Source organism: Dasypus novemcinctus, chromosome 23 (genome assembly GCF_030445035.2).
Source record: "Dasypus novemcinctus isolate mDasNov1 chromosome 23, mDasNov1.1.hap2, whole genome shotgun sequence".
Classification (NCBI taxonomy): Eukaryota; Metazoa; Chordata; class Mammalia; order Cingulata; family Dasypodidae; genus Dasypus; species Dasypus novemcinctus.
Window position 1 is genome coordinate 37,261,276 of NC_080695.1, and position 14,605 is coordinate 37,275,880.

Genomic DNA, 14,605 nt, shown 5'->3' on the forward strand with positions numbered 1-14,605 from the left:
TGCAGGGAAAGCCCACGTATACACACAAACTGCGGCTCCTGCAGCCCTGCAGCCCCTCTCAGTGAAAAGCACCGACATGCGTCCACTCCGCGAACCTGAGACTCGGGGCCCCACCTTGGTACCTCCATCTCTTTTATCTCTCATGTCTCATCTTTCACCAGGAACTGCCTTTCTTTTTCCTGCTGGCTGTCTCTAGAGTTCATCTCCTTCTCTTCACCTCCAGCAGCACCACCTGCCATCATGTCTCACCTGGACAACCGGCTCTGGCTCTCTCCATGCTGGGCAGCACACTGCAGAGTGAGCTTTGCCCTTTGCCACTTCCTACTTAAAACGCTTCCGTTATTTTTGGAATAAAGACCTAGGTCCTTCCACGGATCTAGATGGCCCAGCACGATCAGGCCTGCCCTGCCTCTCCAGGCCCATCACTTCTTGGGTCCTTCTTCCCTACAACCCAGCCTCACTTTCCCTTTACTCCCTTGGCTCTTCTGCCTGCCCCCACCCCCAGGCCTCTGCACCTGCTGCTGCTGTCGGGATGGCTATTCTCTTCCCTTCCCCAACTGGGTTCCTCCCTGCTTCACGTTTTCACTTCCTCACGTGGTGCTCTCTGTCTGGACCAGGTAACCCTCCTAATTTCTCCCTTCATCTACTTTACTTGCCAGTTATTATGAATGGTAATTATCTGTTCACTTGTCCCCCCAAAAAGCCTGGAAATCCTGAGAGGGCAGAGAAGGTGTCTCACTATCTGCCATTTTCCTGATAGCTATTATAGTTCCTGGCAAAATATTCATTGAATAAACTAAGGAGTGATGTCCATGGTCATCCTCAGGGTAAAAGGGGAGGGGCTCAGAACGGCGGCAAGCACTTTGGAGACTAGGAGGCCAGCAGCGACACAGCTGATAGCCAAGGACTTGGTTCCTGGATTCACTCTTGGAGATAAGAAAAGCGTGAAGTGGAAAGCTCGGATTAGAATCCTGACTTCTGTGTGATCTTGAGCAAGTCAGTGGTCAGCTCTTGATACTCTTCTACCCTGACAACCTCATACCCCTCTCCTCCCTGCAGAGGCCCAAGGCCTCAGATGACCCGGTCCTCTGGTCCTCTCTGACTTCCTCTCCTCACTGCCTTGATCACCTTGCTCTAGCCACCTGGGCCTTCTGCTCTTTCCTGAATGTACCAAACATGTCCCTGCCTCTGGGCCTTTGCACTTGCTGCTCCCTTCGTCCAGGGTGATATTCCGCAGAGCTCCCTGACCTCTGTGGGTCTTATCAGACAGCCCTTCCCAGATCACCCTACACAAAACAGCTCTCAGCAATCTCTGTCCCCCTTACCTACTTTACTCTCTCCATATCACTTGTCACCATCTTACACACCATGTTTAGTTGTGTCTTTATCTATTATCTTTCTTCTTACACTAAAACATAGTCCTTGAAGACAGGACTTCTATCTGTTATGTTCTCCTCTGCCTCTCTGAAGTCTAGAGCAGTGCCTGGCACAAAGTAGGCACTTACTTGCATTTGGTAAATAAGCCTCTCTAAACCTCAGTCCCCTCCTTCCGGAAAGTGGTGATAATAACAACATGAGACAAGGTGTCAGAGAACTCTTAGCACTATTCCAGACAGATGGTCTGGAATGGTAGATGCTCAATGATTGGTAGCTATGATCATTGTTGCATTATTCAATTGTCTTTTGAAGACAAAGAGGCAACAAAGATCTTTCTGGATTTTGAATATTGGAGAGGAGTCAGTCATTCCTTCAACAAACATTTATTGTGAGCCTGCTATGTGCCAGACACTACACTGCTCTGGGTGCTTGATATGCATCAGGTAGCAAAACAGATATGGACGCTCAAAGAACCTGCATGCTAGCAGGCATTAGGTCCTCCATACTGGGCCCAAAAGATATGCTGGAGTTATCCAAAGGAAGAAGCAGGAACAGCATCTATGGAGCAGAGAGCGAGACACCCACAAGGAACTGAACACTGGCTAAATCTGACTGCAGCACAGAGTGCAAGGCAGATGTGAGATGGGAAGCAGTCAGAAAGATTAGAAGGACTTTGATTCCGAGGCTGCTGAGGCTGATGGGCAGCTTCTGAAAGGTTTTAAGCAGGACCATGGTGCGACATTATTCCATTTAGAAGATCCTCTGGGTACAGTGAAGAGACTCTTTGAAGACTGCGAGTTTGGACACGATTAGGAAGTGATTGCAGTCATCAAGGTAAGAACTGATGGGCTGTGAAGCCAGGTGTCTACAGTGTAGATGGGACGAGGTGAGCCTACTGGGAGACAGAGTGACCAGGGCTGGGTGAGGAGCTGGATGAGGGAAAAGGGAGCTCAGAGACGAAGTACGACTCACTGGTTTTGGTTTCTGTCTTTAGCAACTGGGGAGATGGTGGTAGTTTTCACTGAGCTGAGAAGTGGGGGAGGAGCGAGTTTGGAAGTGTGGGAGAGAGGGTGGGAAGAGATGACTAGTTGGATTTCAGATGTGTTGAGACCTCCCTTTCCCGCAGTGGCTTAAAACTGCAAGGTTTATTTCTTCTTCCCTGAGTGCGCATTCCAGGCTAGTCATTCAAGGGCCAAAGCTGACAAAGAATTCACCATTTTTTCTCTTTTTGTAATCAGTGTTTTAAAATTTAAGGTGAGTGCAGGTGAAATCTTAAGATTTTAAGTGCACAGTCCCAGGACTTTTGACAAATGGATACACCCATATAATACATATCCTGATCAAGATATGGAACATTTACATCACCCTCAGAAAGTTCCCTCTTGCCCCTTCGAGTCAATCCCCCACAAAGGAAATTTTTTTTTCTGATTTCTATTAGTTTTGGCTTGAACCTCTTCAAAATGGAATCATAGAGTATGTACTTTCTTGTGCCTAGCTTCTTTCACTATCATAATGTTCTTGAGATTCAGCCATGTCACTGCATGAATTAGTAGTTTGCTTCTGTTTTGTTACTGAACAGCATTCATTATTTATGTTTATCCATTCTCCTGTTTATGGGCATTTGTGTTGCTTCCAGTTTTTGACTACTAATAAAGCTGCTGGGAACATATTGGGGCAAATCATTTTTTAGTAAGATATGTTGAGATAGAGAATTTGGAGGTAGTGGCATAGAGATGGTGCCGAAACCAGAACACCCTTAGGGAGATCCTAATTAAGAAGAATGCCTAAAATAGAAGTTACATTGGCTTCCTTGGGCCCTGTCCTCCTACCAGCCCCAATTCTCCCTCTCCAGCCTTTAGAGTTAGCCCAGGCTGGCCTGCCACACCCTTCCACCTCCCTTCCCAACCCACCATGTCCTCATTCGAGTACTAGCTCCACCTTCTTTGAATCCTGACTTAAGACCTATCAGATTCAGGCACCCCCATTTTCCAACCCATGAAGGCCCAAGTCCTGGCTGTCCCAGGCCCCCAGTTCCCATTTCAGCCAGTTAGGTCTGCTTGCCCATCCCACCTGCAGGTACCAGCAGACCCTGCCAGTGAAGCTGAGTGTGGAGCTCACAGCTCCCAACTTCTCCATTTGACTTTGCCTGGTAGACCTAGAGATCAGTTAGTGATTGTTTCTGTTTTTTGAGGAGCAGCAAGTAGTCAACAACTTCATTCCTCAGTCTTGCAAGCTCACTTCTCTCCTCTGAATTTAGGGCCAGCAGCCCTCTTTCCACATTCCGTTCCCATTTGTTTTTGTGACGTTTCTCATGTGTATATCACCTCAGCTTTTAGAATCTAAAGCAGAAGTCTAATAGCCCTGTTGGCCTGGTCTGAACAGTGTTCTTTGTTGTTGTGATATTTAAATTAGTTGTCTACAGGTGAAAATCTGGAGGTGTCTGATTTTAAAAATTCAGATTCCCAGTTTCTTTTGAAAAAGTAGATCAGGCAACACTGGGCCCCATTCCATAAGGCACAGAGCCGAGTAGCAGCTGCTCCCTTTAGATGGGACATATACTCTCCAGTTTACCACAGTCCCCACCAGGCCCTGCTATATTACACCAAGCTTTTTCCCCTTCTTATTATGGCTCCTGAAGGCATTTGGGTTTGTGACCACTACACAGTCAGCCTTTGGAGGACAAGAATCCTGTTCTGTGCTCCTCTAATTCCCCATGGTTCCCAGTAGTCACATGCTTAACGGGAACACTATTGAAGAATGAACATTTTAAAATGAAGGCCTCAATTAAAACAATCCCTTATCTTGCTGGGTTGGATACTCTTTCAGAAACAGAAATATACTAATGGTTGCCTTTTCATGTCTACAATTCAGCACCCGGAACTCGGTGCTCAAAGAGAAAGCAGATAGGTTGCACTTCTGTGCAAAGAAACCTGCTATTTCCCAGACTATGCTAGGCTTCTCTGTACCAGGCTCCTGGGCCCCATTTCAGGTGATCAGAGCCCATCTTGGCTCAAACTACAGCCTCCTATTCCACCCCACCCCTACAAGGAGCTACAACAGGAGAAGACCTCAGTGGGCCAGGAGTCCCTGTAGATTCTCCCAATCCCCCAAGCAGCTCTTCTAAGACTCAATGGGAGCACATTCTGAGCTTAATTTATTCCAAGGGGGAAGTAGATAATGAAAACTGCATTGGCAACTACACCCAACACTGCTTTGGATGCATTTTCCCATTTAATCCTCACCATAACCTTATGAGATATGAATTGTTATAAACACTCCATTTTACAGATGGGAAAGTAAAAGCTCAGAGGGATAGAGTAACTTGCCTATACTCAGCGAGGGAATGACAGAACTGGGATTCCAATCCACGCAGTGTGGCTCTCCAACGTGGGCTATAATTGAGGCTACACTGCACACACCTGGTCACAGGTGCCTGCCCCAGGCACTCACCTCTCCCCACCTGTGACTGCTCACCACGGACACCTGTGACTATGCCTGGTGGCTTATTTTCTGGTTACAGGAACAAGTACAGTCCAAAAAGCAGGGCAAGTTGAAATGATGATGAGTTAATCCCCGGAAGCTGTCCTCACCCAGCGGTGGAAGGAGAGCTGGTAGATAATACCTCTGCTTCCTTATTCCCGGGTGGAGAAAACTCTGACACATTTGTTCTATGCAGACTCCAGGGTTCTCCAGCAGGATTAAACCCCAGCTGCCCACGATGGTATCATGCTTGATAAGACATACTTTCCCAGCATCCTTCTCTGCTTCACTTCCCCACTCTGCTGTGATGCTTCCTGGGGTAATCTACCAAATAAACTACTTGCACTTGAATCCTTAAGGGAAACTCAGATCAGAACAATGACCAGCTGTGGAACCTTGGAAAGTTACCTAACCTCTCTGCACCTGTTTCCCTATCTATTAAAAAAAAAAGGGAAGACAATATTATCTACTATTTAGGGTTGTTAAAAGGATTAAATTAAATGCGTTAATAGCTGTAAAACATTTAGAATAGTAACTGGCACATAGTAAATACTATGTTAGAGAAATAAATCCTAAGCCTGTCAGAAAATCATCCAAAATGGAGTCTTCCCTGGCCCATTGGCAACCCCAGAGTCAGAATGAAAGCCCCCAAAGCAGAGACAACTCTGACGTGCTGGAATATACCACATGTGGAAACTGCACCAAGCTCATCCTACCATGAAATTCTATTACCCCAATTCCAGCAGCTCGATTTTACCGTCACTCAGAATTTCTCCAGATAAGAGGCTTGAAAGTAATTTCTGAGTCATTCTGGGTGCTAATTGGTTACTGCACAGGGATTACATTTCTCACGTTCAAGGTCAACTGAAATTCCTCTGTGAGTCTGAGAACATTTTCGGTCTGTTGGAAACATTTTTTAATCAACAACTATGGTATGGAGCGATTATAATTCAGGCATAAACAAGCATATGCAGGCTCTTGCTGGAAATAAAGGGACACATTTTGTTGCATGCAGATAAAACAGTCCTTTACTTCAAGCCAATAGCCAGCCCAGACAAATGCGCTGTTCGTGTAGGAAATGTTTTTCTTGGTGTTCTGAAATATCACCCCAGCTGCCCTAAGACAGAAGAAATCATTTTGTAAAACCGAGACTTCATTTTATACAAGAGAATACTAGGCTTGTGTTTTCACCCACAATTGTATGTTTTGAAACACTGCATCAAATGGGTACCACTTCATTGGAAAGTGGAGGAAAAAGAGATGGGAAGTGTTCTTTGGGAGAGATGCCTTTCCGTCCAGTTTTTATCAAGCAGTGTCCAGTTTCAGCTCCATTGGGTGGGAAAGTCCTTTTTATCAATTCACTTGGGCTTGAGAAAGCTGTAGGGGGATGATTGTCAGTTACTAAATTCACCAGGGAGTGATTGATAAACCCACACATTCATTCCACTTGTACCCAGGAAGGGAGACCTCACAGGATCAGAGCCATCATCATAGTTCAGGCTGGGCAGAGGGGACAGGCTCCAGACAAGGCACCTGGGAATACCTAAGTGCTATTCCTGTCAAGCTGAGGGGGAACTGACATCGTTCTTAGGATAAATGCCATAATCCTAGCCAAGACCACGTAGCCTGGTCCTGCTACTCTGGTCCCTACCTACTTCTCCAGTCTTACTTCTAACGTATCCCTTGACTCTCTCAGCATTATCCACACTGGCTTTCTCTCAGTCATACACAGTGGCTAAATAATCCCCCACCCCAGGACCTTTGTGCATGCTGGTCTCTCTGAATGGAATGCTCTTTCTCCTCTTTACTTTGTTAAGTTTCATTATCATTTCCTCAATGATGCCTTCCCTGTCTTCTCAGACAAGGTCACATTTCCGTATCATATACTCTCAATATACTATGAAACTCTCTTTCATAGATCTCAACATGATCATATATTTTTATTTGCTTGTGTGATCATTTGATGAATAGCAATAATAATCTATTTCATTTCACCTCTGCTATTTTATACACTTTTCACCATTAGGAAGCTGTCCCCACTTATCTAGAATTGATGATTTCCCACTGGATTCAGCATATTGAGTTTGTATGAACAAAATACGTTTTCCCTTATGAAACTACTTTAAAATCACTCAGTACACATATAATGAAAAGTACACAAACCCATTTCCCCCAAACATTTCTGTTTGTAAAGCTGAGCTGTGTCCTATATGACTGATATTCTGATAATGCTGAAAATGGGGTCTATTTGCCTCCACGGAAGGTGGGGAGGCTTATCCAAGGTAGGAGGAGGGCCTGTACCATATAGCACAGGGTCATTTCATGGAGTCAGAGCAAAATCTATTTCATTTGTTAACAGTATAGCACCATCCTATCAATAGACCCAAAACCAGATTCAATCATTAGCAAGCCTAGTTTGCTTGGCCTGTACAACATATCACTAATCTGTCCACCTCTTTCATTAGCCTTTACTACAATCCCTGTCCAAGTCACAATTATATTGACCTGCGTGGTGAATGAACACCTACAGGGAAATGTTATCATCTGAATGAAGGCAGGGAGTCTAGAATGACTTTACTTACTCGAGGATTTGAAGGATATATAGGAGTTTTCTGGGAGATGGAACAGCATTGCAAAGGGCACATAAGAGTCATGAGAAGCCATGGTTGAGACCACGCCATTAGCAAGAAAAACAACACAGAGGCAGACTCAACTGGTACCAGAGAAAGAAACCTCACCTCAAATTTCTGCCGCAGTTCTTCATTGCCCTCACCTCCTTCCGGTGGCACAGGCACATTAAAGTACTCGCCTTCCTCCTGGCTCAGTAGCTTAAACCTAAGGGAAGAAAAGGCAGCAGGACAAACTCCGTGACTCTCCACTTTTCATTATGTTCACCAGGATAAGAGAAGGCGGTTACAAAGCTCGACTTTGAAAATGTTGTTGAGGGTCATTTTGTTTGGTTTTGGTTCTCCAATTTGTTTGTTTTTGTAGCCAAGCCCATTACATATTTTGTAACTATTCCATGGAAATAAGAAAAAGAAATGTACTTTTGTGTTTATGTATTTTGTGTTTATGCAGAGTTCTTTTTCTTTTTCTCTCCCTCTTTCCTTTTCTTCATACACTCTAATGCACACATAATTCAGGTTCTTAATTATATAATTCCATTGTATTTTTTATCTATTTGTATCTATTAAGGGCTTTCTTATTCTGAAAGGTATTACAATAGCCCATTGTGAATGTATTCCTATCTTTTTCTCTCAGCATTTCTACTACCTTTCCCTATACACATTTAGCCACCTTATGCCCTGCTATGTTTGGATGACCATAGACTTAAATTTCTGATGCTGTTTTTCCCTATAAAGGGATTCCATGTCCAAAATGTTCCTTATTCAACCTTTTGAGAAATGATTTCCTTAGTGGTTAAGAGCACAAGCCCTGAAGTCAAACTGTACCTAGTTCAAATCTTGCTTCTGCCCTCATTTTGTTGTATAACCTCAGGTAAGGTGGTAGGGTCTCTGAGCCCCAGTTTTGCTCATTTATAAATTTGAATAAAAGTACTATTTTCACAGGATTACTGTGGGGCTGAAATATTGGGATACATGTAAAATGATACATGTAGTGATTGGCATTTAGCAAAGGCATCATCATCATCACTGATATATTATAATAAACATTAAGACTTTTGTTTGTTTCTTGACCACAAAGATGTTTTCATCTAGTCAGAGGATGAGATGGGAGGAAGGAAAAAGGGACATTCTAATGTCATTTACCCTCAGTTGAGTGTTTAAAGAAAAAAAATTTTTTAAAAAGGCCCCCAAACTCCTCCGTCCCAAAGATCCTTCCTAACAAAAATTTACAGTTTGCACCACAATTTGTTCTCCATTCACAAATCTCCTGAGGCAGTTTCTAAAAATAGGGAGATCGGTGATTCAAAGCAGGGATGACAATTTGAGCCTCCAAACAGCCACATTTAATATTTAATTCTCTCCTTCCGAATTTCCACTGAAATTTCTGAAAGAGAAATAAAAATCAGAGAACATCTACATGTTTACTTGAAGTCAAGAAGAGTACTACCTATATAACAAACAAGGACTTCCAGGTATTGGCACCAATTAAAATGAGAGTAAAAGCATATGTAGCAATTTTTGGCAAACTTTATTCATTCACAGGCCACTTTTGTGGATTTTGCTAAATCTGTATTTTATTATTGACAAAGTTTTTCACTGCCATTTCTTTTTTATAATAAATTCACTTTGAAAGGATTCTTTGTATCTCTTCCTGGAAAAGGACATCATTTGCTACAAACAGAAAGTAACTTAAAAAAAGAAATGCAAATCTAACAATGTTATTCCAGTCCAGGTAGTTGGCGTTGCTTACCAAGGCTCTGAGCCTAAAGCCAACAGCCCCCAGTCTTGTTAAAACAGGAGCTCAACAGGGCCCACGATGGCAACAGAGTAAGAAGCTCTAACAATCAGCTCAACGCGCAGGGCAACAGTAATCAGGCAGGATCTGTCAGGATCAACTGCGGGAACCCTGGAGACCAGAAGAACACAGTGCACCTTCCAGGGAAGAAAAGGAAGAGGAGACTGGCCATCTGCGGTGAAGAATCCTGAGCAGATTCCTCCACTTTGCAGAGGCGGCAAACCTCGGGACCCATTCCCCAGCTGGAAGCAGATGCTCTTTCCCAAAAGCAGGGAAGGGAAAGTGGCCAGCACCAGCTAACAGCTGTTGGTTGGCAAATTTGGCTACCTGGATTCCAGTCCTGAGCACGGCTGAGGTTTAAACCTGCCCAAGCCACCAAGAAGCCAGCAGCATTGACGCTGTCTCTACCCCCAGCAGGAGAGAAACGAGGGTGACTGAGAAACACCCGGTCCCCAGAGCCACAGGGATCAGATCCAGGGTGCCCAGTTTGGAAAGCTATGGCCCCACACCCTGCAGGAATGGAAACATTTTCTCAGGGCAGAGCAGGCAGATTCGCACTGGCCCACAGCACCTCTTGCAAGGTGGGGAATTGCGCACTGTCTCATGGGCAGTGCTGGCAGTCACCCCAGGTACCTGGAAGGGCTGCTGCACACTTGGCCCCAACATGCCCCTGGACAGAGGAAGCTTGCACTCTCTTGGGCAGTGCTGGTAGATTAACTCCGCCCACCTTGAAGGGCTGTTGCACACTGGGCGACCCTGGACAGAGGGAAGCACGTGCCCTCTCGCTGGCAGGGCGGGCAGGGTCATCCCGCCCACCGTAAAAAGGCTGCTACATGCTAGGCGCCAATGCCCCCTGGAAGGAGGGGAAGTATCACTTCCTCTGCAGTGCAGCAGTGCAGGCAGATTCCCCCTGCCCACCTTGAAAGCTGCTGCACTCTCATCCCCAAGATGCCCCAGGAAGGAGAGGAACCAGGAGCCATCTGATCACTCTCTGAAGACAAAGTCACCCCACCCACCTAGGGTGGGCAGTACAGGGGGTGGCAGTTCATCAGAGGACTCAGATCTCAGGGACCGGAAGATAGGCAATGGTTTCATCCCAGGCAGGATGGCAACCTCAGCCTAAACCACGCCCTCACCAGGAGCTAAATCAGCTGAGAATTAAAGGTACAGAATAACGTTAGGGCAGCAGGGAACAACTAGATAAAGAGTGCTACCTGCTGCGTACCTTAGGAAAGCCTAAACTGGGGGAGACATCAAAGAGAAGATTGGAAGCCTTTAGGGTCTCTTCTCCAGAGCACACTGGAATCCATCTACACTCCCTTCATAGGTGCCCTGAGCCTGTTTTGACTGGGAAACCAGAGCTGGGAGGTTGTCTCCAGGCGGACACTTCTACCAAAGTTAGCCCTCCAGGAAATAGAGAGAAGACAAAAGGAGTATTAAAAATATACAGAGGCATAATGTGGGAAAGTGTGGGAGGGGAAGGGAGTGTGGTATATGGGAATTTCCTATATTTTTTTATGTAACATTTATGTAATTGAAAGCTTCTTTAAAAATTAAAATAATTAAAAAAATAAAACCTATTCCTTCTGATAAGTCTAAAATACATATATGTATACAGAGGCAAATAAATAACAAACAGAACAGACTAACATTCATGGAGACGGAAAAGAAAAAGCTTTAGCAAAAAGCCAATGAATAAGAAAGCCATAGGCTAAAGAGAGAACCTGAGCACACACAAAAAATCAGATGCCAAGACACCAGCAAATATTTGAAAGCCATACTAGTTATACTAAGAAACAGGAAGATATGGTCCAGCCAAAGGAAAAAATTAAACCTTCAGATGAAACACAGAATTAAAGACAACTTATCACAGACATCCAAACAAATATCCTTAATAAATTCAATGAAATGGCTAAAGAGATTAAGGATATTAAGAAGATACTGATTGAATACAAAGAAGAATCTGAAAGTTGGAAAGAAAAGTAACAGATCTTATGGGAATGAAAGACACAATGGAAGAGATTAAAATGGGAGATCAGCAAGTGTTAAAAAGGCGCTAAGCATATACAGCTGGTTACCACTTAATGGAAACTTGAACTAACCCCCCCTAAGAACCCTGGCTCAGCAATTCCCAAGCGTGTGCAGGGAGCCCAGCAGAGGCACAGTCCCTAGCTTTAGTCTGCTGTGGCCAGTATGCTACAGAGTAGGTGGAGGGTACTGTCACTGGTGACTCCAAATGGGGACACCTGTGCCTGTTAAAAAAGAGGAGCAGTGACACCCCTATCTTTGAAATCCATGTGGGGAAGATGTCTCCACCACTGGGCAGTGGGGCTGCCCATTATGTTGCTGTCTCCCAACCTACAGGGAACAGGACCTCTGAGCTGACAAAATAGAATTCCAATGAATACAAATCTCAAAGATTAGAGTGGGGACACTCATCATTCCTGTGCTCATCCTTCTATAAGAAGTAGGAAAAAGAGAAAATTAAGAGGGCACAAGAAAAACTCAGTTATTCAAGAAAGAGAAACAATAGCAATCAGTTAAGTTCCTTCCATGAAATAGAATCAGATAACTTCCTTGTATAAAATAGAGAAAATTCTAGAAAGTATCTAATTCATATTTGCAATGAGATTCAAGAGGTTAATGCATCTATGAAAAACAGGCAATCTGAGATTAGGAAAGATTACTTTCAGAAGAAAACTATAATTACTGACTTAAAAATTCCACCGGAGACAGTCAACAGGATAGATGGATAATTCAGATAATTTGTGAATTAGAAGACAATCATGAGAAACTTTTTGGCAGTTGGTTTCATATTTATCTTACTAATTATATTTAAACAGAATGCTTTATACACCACTAAGAAAAATTAATATTCTCAAAATTAACACACAACATGAAAGGAGGAAATATTGTAACATACATGGCAGCAAAGACGTATTAATATCCTCCTTATAGTTCTTAAAAAACAAAAAGAAAAAGGTAGACAGAAAACAGGACATAGTCAATTACAAATACAAACAACTAATATACAAATGAAAATGTTCAACATAATTAGTAACATAAAACACACATAATCTTTGAGATTTACAATACCATATGTTGACACATGTGGGAGAAATGAAAGTCTCACAAGACTTTGGTGAGAATGTAAATTGACAAAAAAAAAAACACAGGAAATTTTGGCAAATACTTTAATAATGTATATATATTCTCAAAGTCACCAATTCCAGGCCTAGGAATTTATTAGGAAATAATTAAAGCTATGTACAAGTTCTGCTACAAGTATGTTTATCGCAGAATTTTTTATATAGGAAAGTACTGCATACCTTATAATGAGAATATGATAATATAAATTGAAACAAATGGATAGAATGAAACACAGAGAGCTATTAAAAATGTCATCACTGAATGACAGGGAAAACGGTTAATGATATATTATCATTACATGAAAAATGTAGACTACCAACCAGTACATACAATAAGATTTCATTTCTCTCTCTCTCTCTTTTTCAAACCACACACACACACACACACACACACACACACACACACACAAAGAAAAAGTCTACATAGAGTGGTATCAGTATCTATAGTGATTATCTCTGGGTAATGGTATAGGGTTCTGGATGATATATATTGTTTGCTTATTTATATTTTTCTAGCTATTTAATCATAATGACTAACACATATTGAGTGTTTACCATTTATTAGACATTAGGTACATCATTCATATTAACTAATTTAATATCACACCAATCCCATGACATAGTGTGGTAGGTTGAATTATACACCCCAAAAAGCACATGTTCTGAATCTTAATCCACATATCTGTGTGTGTGAACCCATTGTAAATAAGACCTTCAAAGGCGTTATTTTTAGTTAAAGAGTGGCCAGCTGAACCAGGATGGGCCTTAATCCAGATTTCTGGAAGCCTTATAAAGAGAACCCAGAGGTCCATAAGTGAGAATGGAACGGACACCATCATGTGTTAAGAATCAGAGAAAATCCAACGAATGACAAGGATTGCCAGTAGCCAGCACCAGAATACTACAGACTGTGGGGAGAAAGGGTCGCCTTGCTGAAGGATTGATTTTAGACTTCTAGCCTCAAGACCAAGGTAATAAGGATTTATAATAAAAGCTGTTTATTCAAAAGGAAACAAAAGAACAAAATAAGAAAAAAAATTTTTAGAAACAGAAACACAATGATAAAAACATGGCAATTAAAGCCACAAACATGAACACATCCCTATGGAAAAAAGGACTTCCAGATTCAGGACTTTTGTGTTTTTTGTTTGCTTTAATTCAATAACATGTTGCTTGTTAACAAGGCATAAAAGCTTCAGAAAGATTGGGCAAAAAAGAAAAGGCAAGGGAGGATATTGGAAGATGACAGAGTAAGAGCTCCAGGACTCAGTCCTTCCACCAAAACAACTATTAAACAGGCAGGAACTGTCTGAAACAACTACTTTGAAATTCTGGAAGCCAAAAGAACACTGTACAGCATCCAGGAAAGAGTGGGAAGAAGAAGCTGATAAGTTACAGTAAACAACAATAAATTGCTCTCTTGGCAGGTGGTGGCTACCAGTGCCCATCCCCTATGCTTGAGGCAGGCCAACACTGAGTCTAGTCCCTGGCTAGCTCGCTGGCAACAGAAAGGGACATGAAAATACTCTTCCCCAACACCACGGGTGCACATGGCAGATCAACAATCTTGGCTTCTGGTTAGTGACTTCAGATCACTAGAGGCCCAGCTCTGAGAGCAGCCATTATTTCAACCTGCTCCAGACAAAGCAGGGGCAGTCACTGTTTCAAACCTCCTGGGACAGAGGCAGCAGCAGAGATTTTATTAAAGACATTGCCTTTCCTCAGGGCTGTGGGAGTTAGAGGAAGTGCTGCAATTGCTGGGCAAGTCAGGAAAGCTCAGCTTTGGGGAGCCATAGGTGAAGCTCTTTGTAGCCTTCCTGACCCCTCCCAGGCACTCTGTGGCCATCAGCTTCCCCTTCATGAGTCCCTGGCCCTCTTTTAGCTGGGAATGCCTGGCTTGGGAAAGTCCTCTCCAGCACGCCCCTCCTCCCAGAATTTGACCTCCAGGCAAAAGGTATTTGAGACAATGAAAGGAGTATAAGAAACCATAGAGGTGGACAGCCTTGGGCAAAGGCTCACCAGCTTCATACACCAGGAGAGGGAGGTTTGTTTCCTGAGAAACAGAGGGGACAAACAATAGGGGAAGCTCAAAACAACTGCTCAGGACAAGGTGGAAGCCCAGAAAGGAGGAAAATCCTGCACACTACATTCACTGTGGGCAGACCTTCCTGATAGGA

General features: G+C 43.3%; 1 protein-coding gene across 4 annotated transcripts in view; it reads right to left on the reverse strand.

Moving 5' to 3' along the window:
• The window catches only part of PRKCB (protein kinase C beta), a 362,468-nt gene that overhangs the window by 91,622 nt on the left and 256,241 nt on the right, over positions 1-14,605 (reverse strand). For all 4 annotated transcript variants that reach the window (XM_012519041.3, XM_012519039.3, XM_071211243.1 and 1 more), the window contains one exon: positions 7,596-7,692. In XM_012519041.3, coding sequence (XP_012374495.2) covers positions 7,596-7,692 — 97 coding nt within the window. The remainder of the gene's footprint in view (positions 1-7,595; positions 7,693-14,605) is intronic.